The sequence below is a fragment of the Salarias fasciatus genome, chromosome 22 (assembly GCF_902148845.1).
Source record: "Salarias fasciatus chromosome 22, fSalaFa1.1, whole genome shotgun sequence".
Classification (NCBI taxonomy): domain Eukaryota; kingdom Metazoa; phylum Chordata; class Actinopteri; order Blenniiformes; family Blenniidae; genus Salarias; species Salarias fasciatus.
The window spans coordinates 13,915,274-13,936,317 of record NC_043765.1 but is presented as its reverse complement, the minus strand read 5'-3'; the positions used below and the strand labels follow the sequence as shown (position 1 = coordinate 13,936,317).

Genomic DNA, 21,044 nt, shown 5'->3' with positions numbered 1-21,044 from the left:
TTGTTAGTGTAGATGTCCTCTGGGTAAAACATACATCCAAGAACGCTGCATGCTGCACACTTGACTTCCCCCGGTGTCAGATTGGCGCATGTCACCAGCCACACACACACTCACACACACACAAACACGCAGATAACGTGTCTTATCGTTAAGAGAAAAGGAGGAATGGGTGCACTTCTCAGTTGTTGTCGCTATCACTGTCATCACTCCCGTTATTTCTCACAGATCCGTCCGCGGCTTCCCGCTGTGTTCTTTCTCGGCGGCCATTCCTGATGAAGCGTCTCCTCCCACATCTCTCTTCCACTTGCTTCTCTTCATCCCTCTCCCGTGCTCATTTTCTCCTGTGTGTGCTGAGAGTGCAGAGGCCCTGCAGAGACCGGTGTGCACGGGGCTGCGGCAGAAACAGGAGGGAGGAAATGAAAAAAGATTATGGTAATAAAATAAGGATGTACATGCGCCTCTGGATTTCTGCTTTCATCACACTACCTCCCTGATCCTTGTTTCATTCATCTCAATGCGCTTTTAAAAAAAAAAAAAAAAGTCTTTCCCGATGCTGTATGCAGCACAAAGTATCCGTTCTCTCCCATCTGTCACCGATTATTATGGGTTTCATTACAAGATGCCAAAATTTGCCCTTTCCTGCGTCGGCTCTCCTTCTCCGCTGCGTCCACGTCGGTGAGCAGTGAACGCGTCGCTACAAAAGTGCCGCTCAGCAAAGTTTTTCTGGGTTGTAAGCATCCTGCCTTTGGTGGAGTGACAGAGCGGCGCCGTGACGATGATTTTCAGAGACGTCTGAAGCTGGGCTCGGTTGTATTCGAGTGTTCTGCTCTGAAGACGCATTAAGGGCAAATTCATTGTACTATATATTTATTATTGATGGTCTCCAGCTATAGCAGGGAGTGTTTTAGTAGCACTGAGCGTTTGCGCAGCAGTCCCTGCGATTACTGGCTAAGCATGTAAAAGTGACGTCTTTAAGGCTTTGGAAAGTATGACTTGGTTTACTTGGCAGCAGCTGTGCGACCGATGAACATGAAGGTTAGTATTTACACTCACATTCTTCTTTTGATGAATCCCTCGTCCTCCAGAGCCAAGACTCTGTAAACTGTTGGAGGGACCGATGTGGAAGTGGATGGCTGTGTGCTTTTTTTTTTTTCTTGAGGGGATAAAATTTTCTTATTACACTTCAGTCAGTTCAAAATTCAAATCTGTCTGGTATTAACATCACGACTTATGCTACAACATCTAATTAACAAATTGCTCTAAACTGAGCCAAGAAATAGTGCAGAGTGTTAGCTCATGACATTTTGGCTTTCATAAAGCTGCATTTATTTAGAAAAAACATAATATATATGCATATATAACTCCCTATACATGAGTAATTTGCATTTTAAAGCAGATAATGAACAGAAATGTGAAATAATCGAGCAGGGCGACAAATAAAAAAACTACAGCTTGGGTTGCAGGAGTAACACAGTGGATGCAGTGAATTGAGAATTGAATAAAAAGAGCAGAAGCATGATGTTGGCCATAGTGCATCTACATATTTAATGTGCCCCTTAGCTGCCGGTTGAGCTCTGATATCATCTCTCTGATGTGAGGAGACCGCAAGGAGTTAAAAACACATGACCAGAAGACTGCAGAAAGATTATGTATCTCAGGCGTGTTAACGGTAATTAGCGCTGAAAATAAAAGTTTTCATCTCGCACTGTGAAAGCACGGTCCTGAGCTTGCTGGCCGAACCTCGAGACGCAAGTCAAAAATGTCTGCCGTGGTAAACTCGGAGAGTTGCGCCTCTGCAAACAAAGCTGCTGTGTATTCCAAAGTTTATCAAGGTTCTGCGAGTGTGTGCCGGTATTCTCCCAGGATGCAGTCCAGCAGTGACGACTTGAGCTGCAGAGTTTATCATGTGTCACTGTTTAAGGTCAGACGGAAAATAAGACTCCAGAAAAACACCGAAGACAAATGCCAGCTGACAGGGTCACCCCTCAACAGCAGGTGTGTGTGTGTCAGTGTGTGTGCCGCTGTCTGCACCGTCCTTGCATGCTGACCTTTGAGTTCTTTGTGTTTCAGTTTGCAGAAGCACCGGAGATCAAGTCCGGACTTTGTGTTCTGTTTATCGGTGGAGTCGTTTTTGCTCACTTTTTACTTTCAAACAAGCTCTTATGATGTATTTTTTTTCAGCCACACTGCACTTTTAATTGAACAGTTCACTTCTTCTTCTTCTTAATCATATCCTCTACCGTTTCATTTCCTCAGACCTGCCCCGGTGTTCCCCGCCCCTCCCCCCCAGCCCATCGGCCCTCCAGCCCGTGGGGACCATGATGCTCAGCAGCTCCGTGGAGGTGCCCAGCCCGGGCGGGATGAGTGGCCTCAGCAGCCTCAGCGCAGCGGCCCGGAACGTGGTGCGCTCCTCCAGCATCTCCGGCGCCATGTACAGCCTGGAGAAGAGTCCCGGCAGCGGGGGGCCCGACTCCACGTCGCTGGCTGGGAACAAGAAGCGGCGCTCTAGTCTGGGGGCCAAGATGGTGGCCATCGTGGGGCTGTCGCAGTGGAGCAAGAGCACACAGCAACTGAACCAGCAAGGTCAGTTCCACTCTTAACTTTCTTTGATTTCACTTATTGCCAATAAATCAATGTCCCATCAGGTTGAAACAGGAATTATTGGCGTTTAAAACGAGCATTAAAAAGTATATATCTCAAAAAAATTAGGTGAATGTAATGAAAGTACGGCTGTTTATTGAAGACTGATTCAATTTAATCCACAACTGAACAGAGGACTGCGGTGAAACGTTGCAGGGGAAGCAAAGTGACTGTTTCTTAGTAACATTACAGTAAGCATGAGTGAGTTTGTGAGAACATGCACACTGGAGCCTGAACAGCAACAGGCTGAAGGGACGCCGTGGCAAAGAGGGCTTCGGAGTGCATTTTAGGTTGCCTCGTGTTTTTTTCACAAAAGTGCATCAAATATGAACATTTTCAGAGTCTCTCAGTCTCATTGCTTGAAGGTTTGCAGTGCTGCTACACCTGCTACACCAATACGCTGATTGTCATCACTCTGCAGGTGAAGTTTATACCGTACTCCACTGAATCATCTCACATTGCACCTTTCCTCATGATCTTCTGCCTTCTTCAACAAGGTCTCAGTGGCTTCGCCTCTTGTGGTATTTTCACTGGAGTAACTTCTTTTAAAGTCTGTGTGTTTAAATCCACCCTGTGTTTCACAACAGTGACACCAAGCATGCATACGGCGCTGGGGCTTCATTTCAACGTGTTTTAAGGCCTGGCCAGGAGCCAGCGTTGCTCATAGGCTTGGATTTATGCGACTGACTTGTCGCTATTCAAACAAACATTTAATAAAATGTCTGGTGTGATGTTATAATTTTAGAGCCCGTGCAGCAGAAAACACTGTTTCTCACTTTGCTCCTTAATGCCAAGCGTAAACCCACTCGTTCGCGGTTGTAAATAGAAAACAACCTGCCACAGGCTGAGAGTGGGCGACGACTGGGAGGCGGGGTCGAGAGGGCCGAGAGATCCGACTCACTGAAGCTGGTCTGCCGCTCGTCAGTGGAAAGCAGGCTGTTCATGGCCACGCTTCCTCTGTGCGTTCTGTTTCTCCTCACAGCACAGTGAACTATGACCTTCGCAGAACAGTGTGTCCATGTCGGCGTGTTTCGCACTGCATTCCCGGCCCGCTTTGTGATTTGTGTGGCGTGAGAGTGTAATTGTGTCTTCAGCTGCGAAGGACTGTCTGGTTTGTTTCATGGACTTTAACAAGCATGCATTCAACGTCAGTGACCAAAATGTTGGTGATAGTTTTAGTTTATTGGTCGAGAAAACAGACTCATCACACACAGACACTTTTATTTATCTTTTTCCTGACTGATGAATACCCCACTTGTTTTATGGCATTCTCTCTGCTCCCTCTCTGCTTTTCTTCTCTCTGGACGATGGGCTGAAGTTTCATTTTGACAAAGGCTGGGAGCTTCATAATGTTTTAACTTTGTGTATTTTTTTTCTCAGTTTGAACCACATTGTTCTGTACTAACTCTCAGAACACTTTAAAATTGACAGTGACCTGCGCTCAGCGCTGTACCTGAGCGGCCTCTGTGTGGACACACCAGCACTCTGTTCTGAAAAACATTCTGTTCGTTTGATGAACAAACTCATTCCTGCTTGTTGTGTCTCCACTGTTTGATTTGAACCTTCACAGGAAGCTGACAAGACCTCACAAGCCACCCGAAACTGTTCCGCTCCTTGATTGGATGTCTCTCCACGGTGTGCAAATTAAGAAAATCAGCAATAGATTTGATTGATGAAATGTGATCATGTCTACATTTGAAATCTTTTGTTTTATATATATATATATATATATATATATATATATATATATATATATATATATATATATATATATATATATATATATATATATTTTGCATACATTTCCTGGCATCTCACTCTAAACTAAAGGATTGATTTCCATCCTTTAAACACCAATATGTTTATAGACACATTTTGTTTACTGTCCTATTAGATTCAGCTCTTTGCATTAGTAATAAATATTGGCCACACACACACACACAGGTTGACATCTGGCTCAGCACATAGGCGTGTGCTCCCTATTTTTGGAGTAAGAGTTAAAATAAAAATCGCGCCTACACACACACACACACACACACAAAAAGAGCTTGCCGCACTCAGACACAGCTGACACTTGTCTGACGCAAAGAGAGCTGTCGATATTCTCCCCACAGGGGCTTTCGTGTGTGTTTGCGGTGCTGAGGAGAGCACAGTGGAGGGGAAAGTGTGGATGAGGAGGTAGAAAGGAGGAAGGGGATATGAGGGGTGCGTCTAAATTTAGATGTTCTCTGCTGCCAGAGGAACACATCACGCCTGGAACAAAAATCACAGTATCGTGCCCCCCCCCCCCCCCCCCCCTCTCTTTCCATCCATACCACACCTTTTCTTCTTTTGGAGAAAAAGCAGGCTTCACCCTGTGTTGGCAACAGGTTTTAAAATTAATTTTGAAAAGCGTACCTTTGATGTGTGGAGCTTTGATATGAGATATGAACAAGTCTCTACAATCTGAATTGGTCCAGTTACAAACCACGCAGTGTTGTGAGACAGAAACTGAACAGATGGATCACAGACTATTATAATTGTAATATTAGGTGACAACACATGCAATTAAACATCATTTGTGAGGACTGTAGTCGGCTGAACCCAATGTTAGCAGATACTCCGAACATGGTAACGTGTTCAGCTTTCAGCTAAATATCTTGAAGCTGGAAAGCCACTGTCGGCCATAATTAATTATGTGTGTTTGAAGATAATTTGAATCCCAATTCAAGCCAATGTGGTTCAGTCTAACCAGGTATCATTGGGCTCTTCGCTGCTTCCCTCTGCAGTCCGCTCCACTCGCTGTGCTCCATGTTCTCGGTCATCGAGGTGGGTGGACTGAGCTGCTGGACTCTTTTTGCTCCACTCCACCATCTAATGACCAGGAAGCCACAGATTCACCGCAAAATGAATTAAATCTGCTTCAGATGCAGGAATGTGGGTGAGGATTAGAAGAGATTCACCACAACAGCTGGAAAAGTAACTCCATATTCATATTGATAATGTGTTTGGCTGGGTAGCTGCTGCATGCTGTAATCCATCCGAAAATTTCAGAAACAGATGTGAACTTCTCTAAATCCATCAATTGCATTTTAGAATACCTTAATTGTTCAGATTTTTATTGAATTATGAGATGAGATTGTGAGCTGCTCTGAATACGCTTTGCTGGCAAAAGGCGACTGGCAAGACAAAGAAAGACAGAGAACAGACCAAACAAAGCGTATGTGGCAGGTTATGTCAGTCTCACCGTTAAAGTGCCACTTAGAGGTAATGTGCTTACGATGTTTTGGTGTCAGTTTCTGCAGGGTATGTACTAGCTGTGCTCTCATTACCAAATAACATTTAATTTCAAAGAGAAATCTGTCTCGATAAGGTCATACGCAGGTCTATTGTATAATGGATTACCAGCACTTTCGTAAGGCCTTATGAAAGCTGTTGGTAATATATAACGGCTTCTGACATGTTTCATATGGATTATATGCTTGGGGGGTGAATGCTGTGTTACATAATAATCTGTTGAGATAGTTTAATACTCTTTTTCTTGACTGATTCTTCTTGCAGCCGGCTAATGTTGTTGAAACCGTCTTGGCGTTGTATTATGGGTAACATGTAACTGCTAATGACTTGACACAAAGCTCCCTCTGCACTGTAAGCTCTCACAGGCATGCTAGAGAACATTAGGTATTATCCTAGGACTGCTGACACTTTATTTTAAGCTAAACACGTCATTAATTTTAATATTATGGCATTTCCGATTCTTTTCTTTAAACTGGCAGGTAAAATATCGGATAAAACACAGCTGTCACTTTGCCACGCAGGTGCACAAATTCTGAATGATTAGTTTATAACACTTTATATCCAACAACTAGATATAATCATTCATGAACCTTGTTGCAAGTTGTCATCTGTCATGAGGTTCTGCCCTAATTATGAGCATTTATAACACCTAATATTTAATCCATCATACAATAGACGTGCACAGAAAATGGTTTAATTCTGTCATTTTGTCGTGCTTAGATTTGCATAATGTCTTAAAACTACACAGAACCTCCAGCAGTTTGTTTAAAAGTTAAAGTGTGATACTGTCTTGTTCCTGAAAAAGTCAAAGACTCTGTAAAAATATCCAGTGGTGTGTGTTAAATTCTCATATGTATTTGGTTAATCTCTTATTAAGAGCACATAATCTGTGTACTTTGCCAAGATTACTTAAGAGGCAACTGATGAGAACTCGTCTACCCAAAGCAAAGAAATAAAACTGAAAATTCCCCACTTTTAGAGCCTGAATGCTCCTGTCTTTTCATGTGTAAATAATTCTGTTGCAGTCTACGTACGTATACATTTCCTGGAAATGATGAAGGAACAAAAACATAAAGACACGGAGCTACGTCTTATTTACCGAGGCATCTTTGTCCCCGTTGCAGCTTAACGGGGTGATTTGTACAGAGCTAATAACAGAAGCGGTCAGTTTTACAAAGCAGAAGCAAGTACTGGTATCTGTGTGTGAAGACAGGAAGCGTTTAAGCATGGATCACACACGTGTTGGGCTAATCAATACACAGTGGCAAAACTGGAGGAAAAAACAGGTTTGAGCTCAAAAACTGCTAAAATTGTTGAGGTTCATTTCAGGAAACGTGTCCAACGCTTTGACTGATGGAGTCCAGATGATTGCATCCTTCAGGCTCCTGCAGACGTTGAGATTTCATTAGTCTTTCAGGTTGATCACTTGCTACACCGGTCGTATCGACGATTGTAACGCTCTTCCCAAAAAGAATATTTCAGGTCTGCAAGTTTAACAGTCTTCAGCAGAATATAGACTGGTTTTACAATCGCTGCATTGGCTCCCTGTGTGCTTTCAGAATCGATTTTAAGGTTCTTTTAATGGTTTTTAAACGTCTCAACAGTCTTGGGCCTGTCTGGATTGCTTTTACCCTATGAACCCTCACGGCTCCTAATAATTCCTAAATTCAGAACATGCACCGTCTGCTGGACGACCTCAGGGCCGCAGAGAATGTTTAAGTTTTTAAGACCTTTTTAGTCTTGCCTTTAGCTGATTCATTCAGTTTTTTTTTTTTTTGCTATCTGATGATTTTTTTCCTCATCTGGTTCACCTGTACTCAACCTCATGTTCATTTTTATTATTTATCATTTGATTTAATATTCATTCTTTGAAGAACGTATGTATATGAGTGTGTGCATGTGAGTGTAGGGAGAATGGGGGGGAATGGGCGGTCGGGTGGGCATATGGGATCGTTTATAATGCGTAAAGCACCTTGGATTATTATTTTCTGTGCAAAAAGCAATTGCTAAATTAGCTTTGATTGGCTGAATTTTTGCCACTTCCTTTAGAAAGTGAATTAATAATCACATGGTTGTTCTGGTAGCAAGTTCAGAGGACGACAGCGAATCATTTTGATCCAGTTCTTGTTTCTTTTGACCGATTTTCTGCTTCATTTCCATTGGTTGCAGCAGCAGTCGGATAGATTTCCTCTTTTACCCACGTGTAAGGTTCAAATTGACCTTTTTATCAGTCACGTTTCAGTTTGACAGCACATGCATTTTTATCGGGTGCCAACATTAGAAAGTGATCAGAGGTGTCAAAGTTAAAGTCCTTTTAGGAATCAGGGTTATGTAAGTAGCTTTACGTTGCATCAAAACACAGTACACTTGTGTATTGTTGCTGTAAGCTGCGCATCCAGCTTCAGTGGAAAGTTGTTTCCGTGCGTGTTTTCCTCTGTGATCCACCCCAGGTTGGCTGCTTGGTCTCCATTCATAGCTCCGACACCCACTGTACTGTTGTCGTATTATTCGAAGTTTCATAACCGCCGAGCGTTGGGCTGGCATTTCGGTTCCGTCTGTGTTCTATTTATTCCCCGCTATTATTAGTATCGGTGTGGAGAAAGCACACACACGCGCGCGCCTGCGCGCGGCACACAAAAACGATTTCCCAGGTTTAATGGGTGAGTCACTCCTCCGCATGAACACGGTCTTATCTCCTGAGCAGGTTTATCCATAGCTGTGAGCGCGGAGCCGGCAGAGCGGCTCCCCGGTGCACCCGGAGACACAGCTCCCGCTCAAAACATGCACCGATGATGAGATTCAGAGCGCAAGGAGAGCTAGATAAAAGCAAGCCAGGCGCAGATGTGTGCATTCGCGTGCGTTTTTTTTTTTTGCGCGTGTGAAAATCCCAGTAAAACGCTGCGGCTTACACATGTCTAGGTGCTGCTGCACATTCACACTCAGTCACCTCACTTCTTTTTTAATCTCCTCCCCCCCGGCTTAATTTAACATCCTCAGTGTACTCAACACTTTTATTTTGGTTTTCTCAACACACTTTCAATGTGTGTTTGTTTCTACAGTGACGCCGTAGCCAGAAGTGAAGACGGAAAACACGTCTGACACTGGAAGAGGACCTTTGTTAGTTTGGTTCTTAAACAAATTCTGACTCAGTTTCATGTTTGTGCTGCAGGAACATGAAGCTGGAGTTTCATTTGCCTGAGATTCAGACTTGTTTGCATCCTCGGCACTGATTTTGGTTTCCGAATGAGGGGAAAAAAGTGCAAATTGAAAAATATCATAGGACACATTCATTCTCTGCGCAAAAACCTACCAATTCAAAAGTCAAGTTTATTCTTGAACTTCTGTTTATCCCAGCTTACCATGGACAAAAGGTTGGCGGGTCAGTTCACAGCCAGGGTCTTTGAAAACATTCATACTCCACACAGGAAGACAGACGCACGTAATTGATTTATCATGTTTGCCTTCATGGTGATAGTGGAATCTGTTAAGTCTGAAATCACTGTGCTTCTGATTGAATTTACTGCGTTTTTAAAGGAGGACCAGTTCAGACTTCATCCACGATGTTTCTGCTATTGAGAAGGGAAGTGTTTCCTCACCTGGCTCACCGCCACTTTTGTTTGCAGACTTTATCATAAGATGCGAGTGCTCGGTGAAAAATTCCTGTTTGTGTGTGATGTGACACACAGTCCTTTTCATACATCATCTTCAAAATGCATGCAAGCTCAAAGCACAGCCGATTTGTATGACTGTGCAATTTAGCAGATTTTTTAAGGGTCTTTCTTGGGGTCTAAGTTATGATTAGTCACAAAGGATTGATAAGATGTTTCAACATTATTGAGAATTGCTTGGGTAACAGTATGTTGTTCGATTGTTTGGTTAATGTCCATAATGTGTTTATAGTGGAAAAACTCATCTAAAAATAGATTTTCTTTTCCTCCTATATGTCCTAGAAGTCTGCTTCTATCGTTTCCTGGTCTCTGCTGCTGCTGCTGCACTCATATCTCTGTCCTCTGATCGATGTTTAGTCCAAGCTGTTCTTTGATCACTTCGCTTTGACTCCAGCGTACATTCTTTGTATTCTACGGTCTTTGTAGTTCCCTAAATGCTTGGAATGGGGACGCTGTCCTCCTCCTCGTAATGACAGATGTGATGCAGAGGGGAGATAGCTGTATTTCTGAGAGCCTCTGTGTCTGTGTCAGTGAACCTCTCAGTGTTCAGAAATTGTAGTCTTTTGTTCGTCCCTCATCACTGAGTGTGCCTTGTGTCGGCTTCACACGGGGAGCGATATCGCTGCTCATTAACAACTTTATTCATTGCGTGTTAACTCGCCGGCCCTCGGTTGTAACGCTCGGCCTCTGCGAGTCCTCCAGACTATTTAACTGTACAATAAACAGTAGACTTGGCATTTGAAGAATCGTGGTGTTTTCAGGGTGACTCATTCATGCCCTACTTCCAGCTCCGCTTCTGAGTCACAGCTAGAAGCCGTGCTGTAGGAATTTTGGCAGAGACGTTTTGGAAAGCTTACGGTGATCGGATCCTCTGAGGGGAAATTCACCTCGACTGCGGAATTCTCGCACGTCAATCGGCTGAAAGGAGGCAGAACAAAATGAGCTGCAGTGGATTACAGAGCGTTATTTCTTTAATAGTAACACGGAGTCGTTGAATCCCTGCGATGTTGTCATCCTTCGATCTGCTATGAATAGCTGCGACTGCTATTTAGAGTTTGCTATGACTAATCGAACGAGCCGTCTTGGCTCTTTTTATCGCTACTTCAGATGAGACTGCTGCTTTTGTTGTATTTTCAGTCCACCTTTCGCTCCCCCACCTCGTTCTTCTCTTCTCTTTGAAGCACGTTGAGTCACTGTAGCTCTCCCGACACCTACAAAGTGAGACCTTACTCATGTTTCTGAAAGCTTTCTCTGCCCCACAGGTGCTCCCTGAGGCTGCCAGACAGCGGCTCAGCTGACCAGTGATCACTTTCTCTCCTCTTTCTGTCTCTCATCTCTCCACTGACTCTTCCCACCCCAACCCCACCACCCGTTGCCCTCTTGGTGCCCACCACCCCCCTCCCTCCATCACTCCCCGGCCAGCTGACATCTATATGCCCCCCCCCCCCCCCCTGCATTATCTGTCTCCCCTTCATCTCCGTCTCCTTTGCTCTCACTTCCACTCACAGCGTCTATCGTGTTTTCTCAATCACGCCCACCGACTCATCCGCGCTCGGCGCTCTATTCTTAGCCAGACGGGCTGGTGGAGCGTTCAGCTGTGTCTTCCTTTGTGACTACATGCCAGCTATTGTGTAACAGTGTGTATCCTCTGCATGTAAAACGATACGTCTAAACCAGATCTGACTGCAGAAGAGGTCTGAAGCACAACTCTTTTCAATTTGTTGCTACTTTAAAATGCAGCTCAGCAGTGTTGAAATGTGCCTGTTTTGTTGTCTTGCTCGCAATGTAGCAGCATGCAGCTTAGACCACCTACAGTAAATGTTATAGACTCTCAAGTTATTTTTCCCATCACACGTGGACCTTCACTGTTGATTCATACACCTGATCGAATATATTGGAAATCCCTGCCTTGATAAACACGACTTTATATTGCAGTTAATCACATCCAGTGAATTACTGTCATTTACACTCATTTGAATTGATGGTTGGATTTATTTTCTCAGGGCACTGAAGTGAGCCAGGCAGGTGAATTCAGTTATAAGTACCTGTAAAAACATAAATTACACAGTTAAATGATTCTGTATTGATCTGTTTTCTTGTTTTAATTTTGACTTTAATAATGAGATCAGGCTAGCCGTTCTTCTCTAGGTTTAGCTTGTGAGCTTAGCTGAATTAAACATTTTTACTTTACACTGACGGAGAGCCGAGCGGCTCCTATTTTCTAATTTTGTTCCTCCACGGCATTTAAAACACTCATAACTTTGAATGTTTGTGCAGCTGATAAAACCATTTAATCACACAGTGTTTTACTAAACCACCCAGGCTTTTTCTCTCATTTCTTTTCTTTTTTTTTTTTTTTTTTTTTTAACGTTTCCTGATCTGGTAAGCACAGAAATTGAGTAAAAAACTCTCAAATTTTAGCAACCTTGGTTGTTATTAAGCAAGAGTACTTAGTAGCACCCCGGCGAGGCTTTAAATGGCAATCACTGTCACTGAGCTGAAGTGCGCCAGATGAGTCATAGTGTGTGTGTATGCGCGTGTGTGTGTGTTATACTCATAATCGAGATGTTATTACCACGCCTCTCCTCGTAAAGTGCAGTAAACACACACTTACATAAACGATGCACAAACCAGCTGCTGTGATGGGGAAAGGTGGACGGAAAGGAAAGCTTTTGGTGCATAGGAGCAACACACACACACACACACACGCACACACTGATCACACATACATGTAGATTGATTTCTGAATCTACTGCTGCTGCGGCACTGCAGGAAACGCTGAACAAGAGGTTCAGCTTCATTTTCAGACCTGAATGTTATCGTCCCTCCAGCCTGAGTGTGAAGTGTGTGTAAGACACAGACACAACTTCCCCGTCGGATCAATTTCTGCCGGAATTTTTTGGACTTTGAATCTGAAATAGAAAAATTGAGTTTGTGATGAATTTATATGTAAACAAATGTTTGTGGAATTCAGTCTTTCCAACATGTGACTATTGTCCGAAGCCATTTCCCTCGTTCGGTCATCTGCCACACTGTTAAGTAATCACGAGGAAATTACACCGAAATCAGATTACTCTTTTCCTCATTGTAATGAATTGCCATTAGACAGGAGCCCGTGTGGCGTATTAATGCGCCGACAGACATCCTGCTGCCACACATGAGGGCTTTCGATTTCTGGAAATTATTTCCTATGCGGCGTGGCGCTGCGAGAGGCTAATCGCTTCACATTGACCACTCCCAGGCGCATGTCCCTGCCCGAGCCGTTAATGTAATTCTGACACACACCACAGACACACACACACACAAACAGAGCACGCATACACAAGGACAACACAGGAAATTAGATTTGTTTAATCCTCGTGCATTATAGTTAAAGACAAAGCAACGCTAAGCTAGTCTTATGTGTTTTATTTTTTCTTTTTGTATGCTCCGCTGGAGCTGAAGACTTAACTTAAAGTAAACGTGAGACACTGGCGGTGTCCCATAAAAAGTTAAATTATGGAGGGAAAGAACAGGCGCAGAAAATACCGGGTGGTTATTCTGAAAGTCAGAAATGAGTATTTATTCTCCAAATAAGAGGCTTTCTGCTGAATTGCAGCCATTATGTTCTATTAGCAATATAACTGCTTCTCTTTCAACATAAATACTTTTAAATTTAGGGAATTGTGTCCATTCACCTTCTGCTGAGCACTAAATAAGAAGATTGAGACCGCTCGTATTATACATGCTGCCTCGAATAAACGTTGTGCTTTCAGGTTTTACCAGAGGCAGAAAAAAATTGCTGATTCCTTCCCACTAGCCTGACAGTAGTTTTGCTCTCCAGTAAATTACTGCTGTCAGAACGTGGCTGTTTTGGTGCAAGAATTTCCAAAAAAAAAACGCTCACTGCACTTCTATTTACTGTTGGTGTAAACTGAAGGGACGAGCTGTAATAAGTTGATTCATTCGCCACAGCGGTCCTGAAAGGTAGAATTTCAGGCAGGCGGGGCCAGGGCCTGTTTCTCCTGGCTTCTGCAGCCTTGCTTCAAAGCTCAAGCTGCCTTTGTAGTGCTTGATGACACATTTTTTTTTTTTTTTTAATTTAACGTTCCTCTTTATCACACTATTTTAATCACAGCTCAGTCAACAGTGTGGACTTCAGGAAAGCTCTTCCTATTAAAAGCTGACACATTGTCTTCAAGAGCAAAGTTGCTCTTAAAAAAAAACAATTTATGAGAATACAACTGCTTTTGTAGATGATGTTGATGTATTTTTGTTTTGAGATGTGAATATATGAATTATGATGTGTAGGAAAACCATATTCATCACACTTCAGCCTTTTGCGATGTGTATATTACACATGTTAACATTGAGAAATTTGCAGCATGCAAATACACTGTTAACCCAGAAATGTCACAGTGCACAGAGCCAAGTCGACATTTCAGTCCAGAGTCAGTGAGTTTCTGACCTCTCTAAGCTTTGAGAACAACTGGTGAATCTCAACACCACTAATTTCACGAGGAGTGCGTGTTGTCAAAACTTCAGTCTCCCTAAACACAGACATCACCGTTACAAGCCCATTTGTCTCAGTCAAAATTTTACCTACTCAAAGATACATGAACAAAAATATATATTTTTTGTCCATGTCTGACATTTTGTAGTGTAAGGGCGTGAAAACATTTATTAAATATTTTTATATTTGGTTTAAATATAAGAAAAATCTCTAGAAAATAATTGCAAAAATGAATCAAGTGGCATACCTGTCAGAGCAAATACTATAAATCAGTTTTAAGACGGAAAAAAAAAAAAAAAAGGGAAAGGAACTAGTATGCTGCATGATTATGACTCTTCAGCCCACACAGTATGCTTTCTGACTCCAGCTTATACTTTTACATTTTGTCTTCTGTCCAAATTTAGAAGGGGGTAAAGATACCACAACACATCTTTCATCTCCAACACCCGTGCCTAGTTACTGTTGCTATGCGTGGCGTATCGTTGCCGTCACCGGTGCATCCAGTCGGCATGTTGGTGCAGCCAGGGAGTCTAAAAACAGCATCCTATATTACAGCATATAATGAGAAAGGCTTCATCAGTGTTCCCACCAAATGTCAGAGCAGCTTTAATGATCTGCTGAGATCTCAGATATGCGCGCGTGCGCACGCGCGCGCACACACACACACACACACACACACACACACACACACACACACACACACACACACACACACTGTTTCCCACACACATGGCACTGTATGCACAATGTACGGCTCTTTTCTGCGTTGTTGGCATTTTCCATAATCTCACCTTTCTCTGTTTCCCTCTCGATTAATCCTCACCACTCAAGCTATGAATTCGTTCCGTTCCCACTGAACTCGCCCGCTTTCCAATCCTCTCCTCTCCTCTAGATGTCTTCGTTTGTTGCTTATAAGAGACATTTTTCACTCGTGTGGCACCAGTGTTTTATACATTTTTGCAGACAAAAAGAAGAGTTTTCACTCTCCGCGCTGCACATGTCCGTGAGATTCATGAGTGCGTTTCCAGGGTTCGGGTATTACTCATCACAGGGAAGCCTACAGGAGACACTTTAACAGCCCTGTAACACACATAGCCCGTGAAATCCCTCTCTCCTCCAGCACAATAAAGCACAACGGCTTATGTAATGATGTTATTTTAGCTGCTCAACTGGCATATATGTCAGACAACCTCTAATTACTCCTTTCAGGATGTGTGTGTGCATTTGATGTTAACATTGCATAACAAAGTTTGTTTACCGGGAGGACAGGAAAGAAGAAGCACACCAAATAAATTATGGAGTGGAGGAGGAGGGTTAAGATGTGTGCCGTGCGATTAAGATGGACAAACGCTGAGGAACTTAAAAAAAAAACTACACACAGATGAAGATGGGGAAAGATGTACAAGTTTAAAAGGGTAAGAAAATACATCTGACGAGGAAGGAACTAACGATAAACGGCTAAAAAAAAGAAAGCACTGGGAGACATTATTTGAAGGGTAGAGAGGAGAAGAGGGTGACGGTGATTAAGAGACGAGGCTCCTCGAGAGGACAGCGTGAGGAAAGAAAGACACGGAGCGAGAGGGAAAGCTCATGAGCGAACATGCCGGCCCCGGCTCTTGGTGCAATGCAGAAGGCATTGCCATGGAAACGATTGGAGGGAGAGCGCAGACGAGGAGGAGGGGATTAAATAGGAAGGAAGAGATCACTGCTTCGCACCATCGGGGGGGTTGAGGAGTCGCATGGGGCTCTGTTCTGATGGGGGGGGGGGGGGGGGGGGCAGAAAGAAATCGGTATCAAGGCGAAGTTAAATGTTGATTCGTGGTGTTCCACGTGTGTGTTTGGACGAGCCTCTAGTTTTTGGTAACATGTCAGTAACTGATGCCTGCTGTAGAATTAACTACTAATTAACTACAAATACTGAAGTTTCTTTTCATTTTTATCATCTATGACAATAATTTCTTTCTCTACATGTTGCACAAGAATTCTGTTAGTTTAGCATTTAACCTGCTGTTTTACGGGTCACTATCTCACTAAGCTCCTGTTTACCGGGGCAGCAGCAGTGCCTCATCAATCCTAAACAAATTCTGTCCTCAATGAAAGACATAACGGACTCAAAGTAAAAAAACATGACTGTATTGACCGTAGCTCGGATACGTTCACAACCTTCCATAAACACTTTTTCACCTATTGAAGAGCTGCATGCTGCCTTCTGTTAATCTGTTTCTTTTTGTTGTCATTGATTGAACAGGATGAAAATAATGCAGCGTATAGAGCATCTTCCTCTAGCCATTCATTCATTTCACTGAATAAGCTCAGCTGAGGATGCATGAGACCGAATCATTAAGTACGGACAACTCCTGCAACTTAACGATGTTTACGTGAACGACCGGCCTATTGAAAGACAAATCAATTTAAAGCATCAATTACTTTTCCAAGTAACTTTTTTTGTTTAAGTAATTCTGTCACTTTGTACTGTAATGAAGTAATTACAGTTGTTGTAAACATGTGACTGCTACAGTGGTTCACGCACAGTTAGAGCCTAATCATTGTTGGAGGAAAAACTATGAACAGCTTTTTTTTTTTTTTTTAACAAATCTTGGTGGGCGAGTTACGAGTGTTGATGTGAGCTTTGCTATGGAGGTGTTAGCCCATTGTTCCATCCTGAAGTGCAGGACTTCCAGTGAAGTGTTGCCTCGATAGATTCATTTGGGAAAGCGATGGAGGATGAGCCCCGTCGCCATGGCGCCGGTTGTCTCAGGTGGCATTGTCTGGGTCCGGATCTGAGGGCGGGGGTTGTCATGGCAGCTGGAGTGCATGGAGTTTGTCTGGGTGTCATGACACACACACACACACACACACACACACACACACACACACACACACACACACACACACACACACACACACCCTTTGTGCAGGATTATAAATAGAAGGCAGCAGAAGGCAGCACCCCTCTCTTCATCTCCATCACCCTCGGGTCCCTATCAGGCCCGTCTCCCTTTTCACCGATCACTTTTCAACACTCGTCTTCCCTCTCCATCCTTCGCCGCCCTCCCTCCTCGCCCCTCCAACCCTCCGAAGTCTCGTCAAGTTGCTCTGTGCGCCGTGCGTTTATCGCCATAGTGATGGTGATGATGCAGGGTGTCTGCTGTTGTCATGGCGATGAGACGGGCGGCACGGCGAGGATATTTAATAAGACTGGAGTTGCTCGGGCTAATGAAGTGGGACGACTGTACCTGGGTGTGCACTAAACCGGCAACAACGAGCAACTGCTTGTTCAAGTTACCCTCCGATGGCTTCAGTGCACCGTCGAACTCTCCAGACTCCCGACAGAGGAAACATTCATAAGTTCCTATCATTTAAGCAGGTTGCACTTTTTTTTATTTGCTGTGTCAGTCAGTGATTTGACCACCAAATCAAAAAAATATATAGATTTCTTGCTCCAGGATTTAAGTGCAGCATTAATTTCCAAAATATCCTCCAAGGTTTATATCATACACCTTGCTAAGGCCTTAAAAAAATCAAACATCTTTGACATGCTCGTCAGCTCAAAACTGCTTTCTCATCCTCGTGTGTCACTGAACTGTCACCCGCAGGCCAGATGGCTCACGTGCACATGAGGTGTGAATGTGCGCCGTGTCAGCGTGACATTTCTTCTTTTTTTTCTGATCCTGCTTTTCCTCAGATCCAAAGAGAATTTTGTGCTATTATGTTCCTTTGTTGGATGCAGTGGAGGATGCCGAGTGCTTCTTTCAGTTTATGTGTCACATATTGGCTGTTTCAGCATCTTTTTTACTTTCTGATCTTTAAAATCAAAATAACATTTTTCTTCAAATGAGTCATAGTAAATATGTAACTGAAATCATTTGCTGAAATGTGAATAATGTGATCGGTAGAGCTGGTTTCATTCTAATTTTCATTATTGATGTGTTGTCGAAGGGGTTGAAAGGGGTAAAAGTTTTGGAAAAGGAACCAAATTAATCCTGCAAAATTAACAGTGCTCGGAATAAAGTGTTGCAGAAATGTTACTTAATTTCACAGAGGCGCGCTCTTAACTCATGACTGTGATGAATTCCTTCAAGTTGTTCAAATGACCGCTTTTGTGCTGTGGTTGTGACTTTCTCCATCCACCAGAACAGCTTATAGAGCTGCTTTATCTTGCTCATGTGCCAAATGATTACTTTGGCATTATCTCAACCTGTCTTAATGGTTGCTATTTCACTCAGCTCCTGTTTAGTGAAGTTCCATCTCATTAAACATGAACTTGCATTTCCACGACGCCTCTCAGAACCCTGTGAACTGTATACAGTGGGAATGAAGGCACCGGTTGGAAGTCATCAAAGTTCTCTGCTAAAGTTGCAGGAGTGGAAAGTTTACGTGTCACATCCTCAACCTAAATCTCTCCGACTGTGGCCTCGCACTTTTTTGGCACGTCCCGTCACACGGAGAGGCGGTGTGCCATTTACAAAGGATGATGTGCTGAAAGCCTCTTCTCTCCGTCTCGCTCCCGTTCTCCCAGCGTCAGCAGGACCGCGGAGCCTCAGTGCGCCACCCGCCCCGCTCGTCGTCTTGCGCTCGCTCTCCTGACTTTCTTTCTCCCCCCTGCCACACACAGTTATCCTCACGCTGCCAATTTGTGTGCGTTTCCTTCAAAAGTCAAGGCTCAGGAGCCCCCCTTTATGGCTTATTGGCCCCTTGTTCATGACCGCCGTTGCCAAATGAGCTTTGCTTGTTAAAAAGTGGACTGTGGTAATGCCTGCGAAGTGGAACGATATTTCAATAGTGCGGGGACATCCCGATGGATATTAGGTGAGATTGCCTGTTTGCTTGAATGAACTTGCCTCAAAATAAATAGGGTGTTCTCAAAGCGGGCTTGAATTCTCTTGTACTGAAAATTTAAAAAAGGAAGAGAAGCAAATTGGGTGGATCGCTCTTTTACAGCTCATCCCTGAGAAGATTTCAGAACAACATCCGTCCTGTACATGCTGTTTTTAAAACACCCCACCCCAAATAAATCCAATAAAAGCTTCTGAAAAGTCGCCTCCTTTTGAGATTCATGCCAGGAGCTTATCATCGCCGGGCCTGTATAATACCTGACTTCCTTATCAGACAGCTCGAGAACTTCCCCCCTGCTCTGTCCCACTCGGTGGATTATCCCCGCTTCAACAAGGCACTGTGACCTCTGTTTTTGTAGACGCCGGAACGAAGAAGCTTCGTAGCACCATCCGGAGGAGCACGGAGACCGGCATCGCCGCACAGAGGAACCCGGTAACGCGGCAGGGCAGCAAGGACTCCACAGATGGCAGCACCAACTCCAACAGCTCCGACGGAACGTGAGTGTCCTGCCAGCATCCGTCCGTCCGTCCATCACTCCAGGATGTCGGCCTATAACCACGACAGCCGTCCGGCCATGCGTACATCCCCGTGCACTGTTTCAGTCACTCATCCACACATCCTCTTATATATTCTGCTCTCTTTCTCTCTCAGGTTTGTCTTCCCTACCACACGCCTGGGGCCCGAGAGCCAGTTCAGTGACTTTCTGGACGGACTAGGCCCGGCTCAGATCGTAGGCCGGCAAACACTCGCTACACCCCCCATGGGTAAGCTGATGGTGAACCAGGTCAATGTCAAAACTTTAGAACGCTCACATAGAAATGCTTAAATACACAGCAACATCTAAAAATAGGAGATAATATTCATTTGTTCTCAGCGCAGTTGTAAATCTTTAATACAAAGAGGCTCATTGGTTATAGGAGCAACTGAACAGAGAGGTGCTCCTGCATGCCTGCTGGGAGACATTTTACGGCTCGCTGTCTCCCTCTAGTGTCAAACACAAGCTGTTGCAACTTCAAGTCTTTCTGTTCTCTCTGCAGGGGATGTCAATGTGGGCATGGTTGACAGAGGAGGGCAGCTAGAGGTGGAGGTCAACCAGGCCAGAGGGCTGATCCCCAAACGGGGTTCCAAGAATATACCAGGTACTGGCTTCACTCCGTTTAACGACTTTTTCACACTTTTTCAGCCTGTTCTGAGGGTCGATTTCTTTCGTTCATTCTGCAGCAACCTACGTGAAGGTTTATGTCCTGGAGAACGGCGTGTGTTTGGCCAAAAAGAAAACCAAAGTAGTGAAGAGGAATCTGGACCCCACCTACCAGCAGGCTCTGTTGTTTGACGAGAGTCCTCAGGGCAAAGTCCTACAGGTGCCTTTCTTTCTTTAAAATAATATTCAGTGAGCATTCATTACTATAAAAAAGCCATCACTGCGGTGCTGTAACGTAGCGTCGTCTCTCCTCCAGGTAATAGTTTGGGGGGATTACGGACGTATGGACCACAAGTGCTTCATGGGAATGGCCCAGATCCTCCTGGAGGACTTGGACCTGTCTGCCACAGTCAGCGGCTGGTACAAGCTGTTCCCTACCTCCTCCCTGGCAGACCCCAGCATCGGACCCCTCACCAGACGCCTCTCGCAGTCCTCGCTGGAGAGCGCCACCAGCCCCTCCTGCACCTAGACACGGAGCAGGCGTCCACACGCACAAGCGCAGGCAGTCATGCAGACACAGACACACGTACTGTATATACACAAAGACTGTATTTGAAGCGCAAAGAGACAGGTAGGCATACACACACATATACACACACGCACACACACACACACCCAAACAAGCTGCCATCGCCATCATCGGTTGATTACACGGTCTCACAGTCAGTGATTTACCTGAACATGTAGCACTTTTCACAGCTGTTTCAACATGTCATTCCATGAAACCAGGATACACCAGGTGCCATGTTTCTGCATTCCAAGTCACCAGACGTCTCATCACAGGGCCAAACCCCGAAGCCACTTTCTAAACTCTCTATGCCAAACTAAGAAGAAGAAGAAGAAAAAAAAAAACATTATTTTTTAAAACCAAAGCAATTATTATTGTTGTTGTTACTATAATTATTATTATTATTATTATTATAAGTAGTAG

The 21,044-nt window shown here is 44.0% G+C and overlaps 1 protein-coding gene across 1 annotated transcript in view; it reads left to right on the top strand.

Annotated features, from left to right (window-relative positions):
• rims3 (regulating synaptic membrane exocytosis 3) overlaps positions 1–20,694 on the top strand; it is a 29,067-nt gene extending 8,373 nt beyond the window's left edge. Inside the window, exons 2-7 of the mRNA XM_030082337.1 lie at positions 2,291–2,583; positions 19,271–19,409; positions 19,564–19,676; positions 19,950–20,051; positions 20,134–20,273; positions 20,370–20,694. Of these exons, the coding sequence (XP_029938197.1) occupies positions 2,319–2,583; positions 19,271–19,409; positions 19,564–19,676; positions 19,950–20,051; positions 20,134–20,273; positions 20,370–20,582 (972 nt within the window). The 5' untranslated portion in view covers positions 2,291–2,318 and the 3' untranslated portion in view covers positions 20,583–20,694. The remainder of the gene's footprint in view (positions 1–2,290; positions 2,584–19,270; positions 19,410–19,563; positions 19,677–19,949; positions 20,052–20,133; positions 20,274–20,369) is intronic.
• Positions 20,695–21,044: the final 350 nt, after the last annotated feature.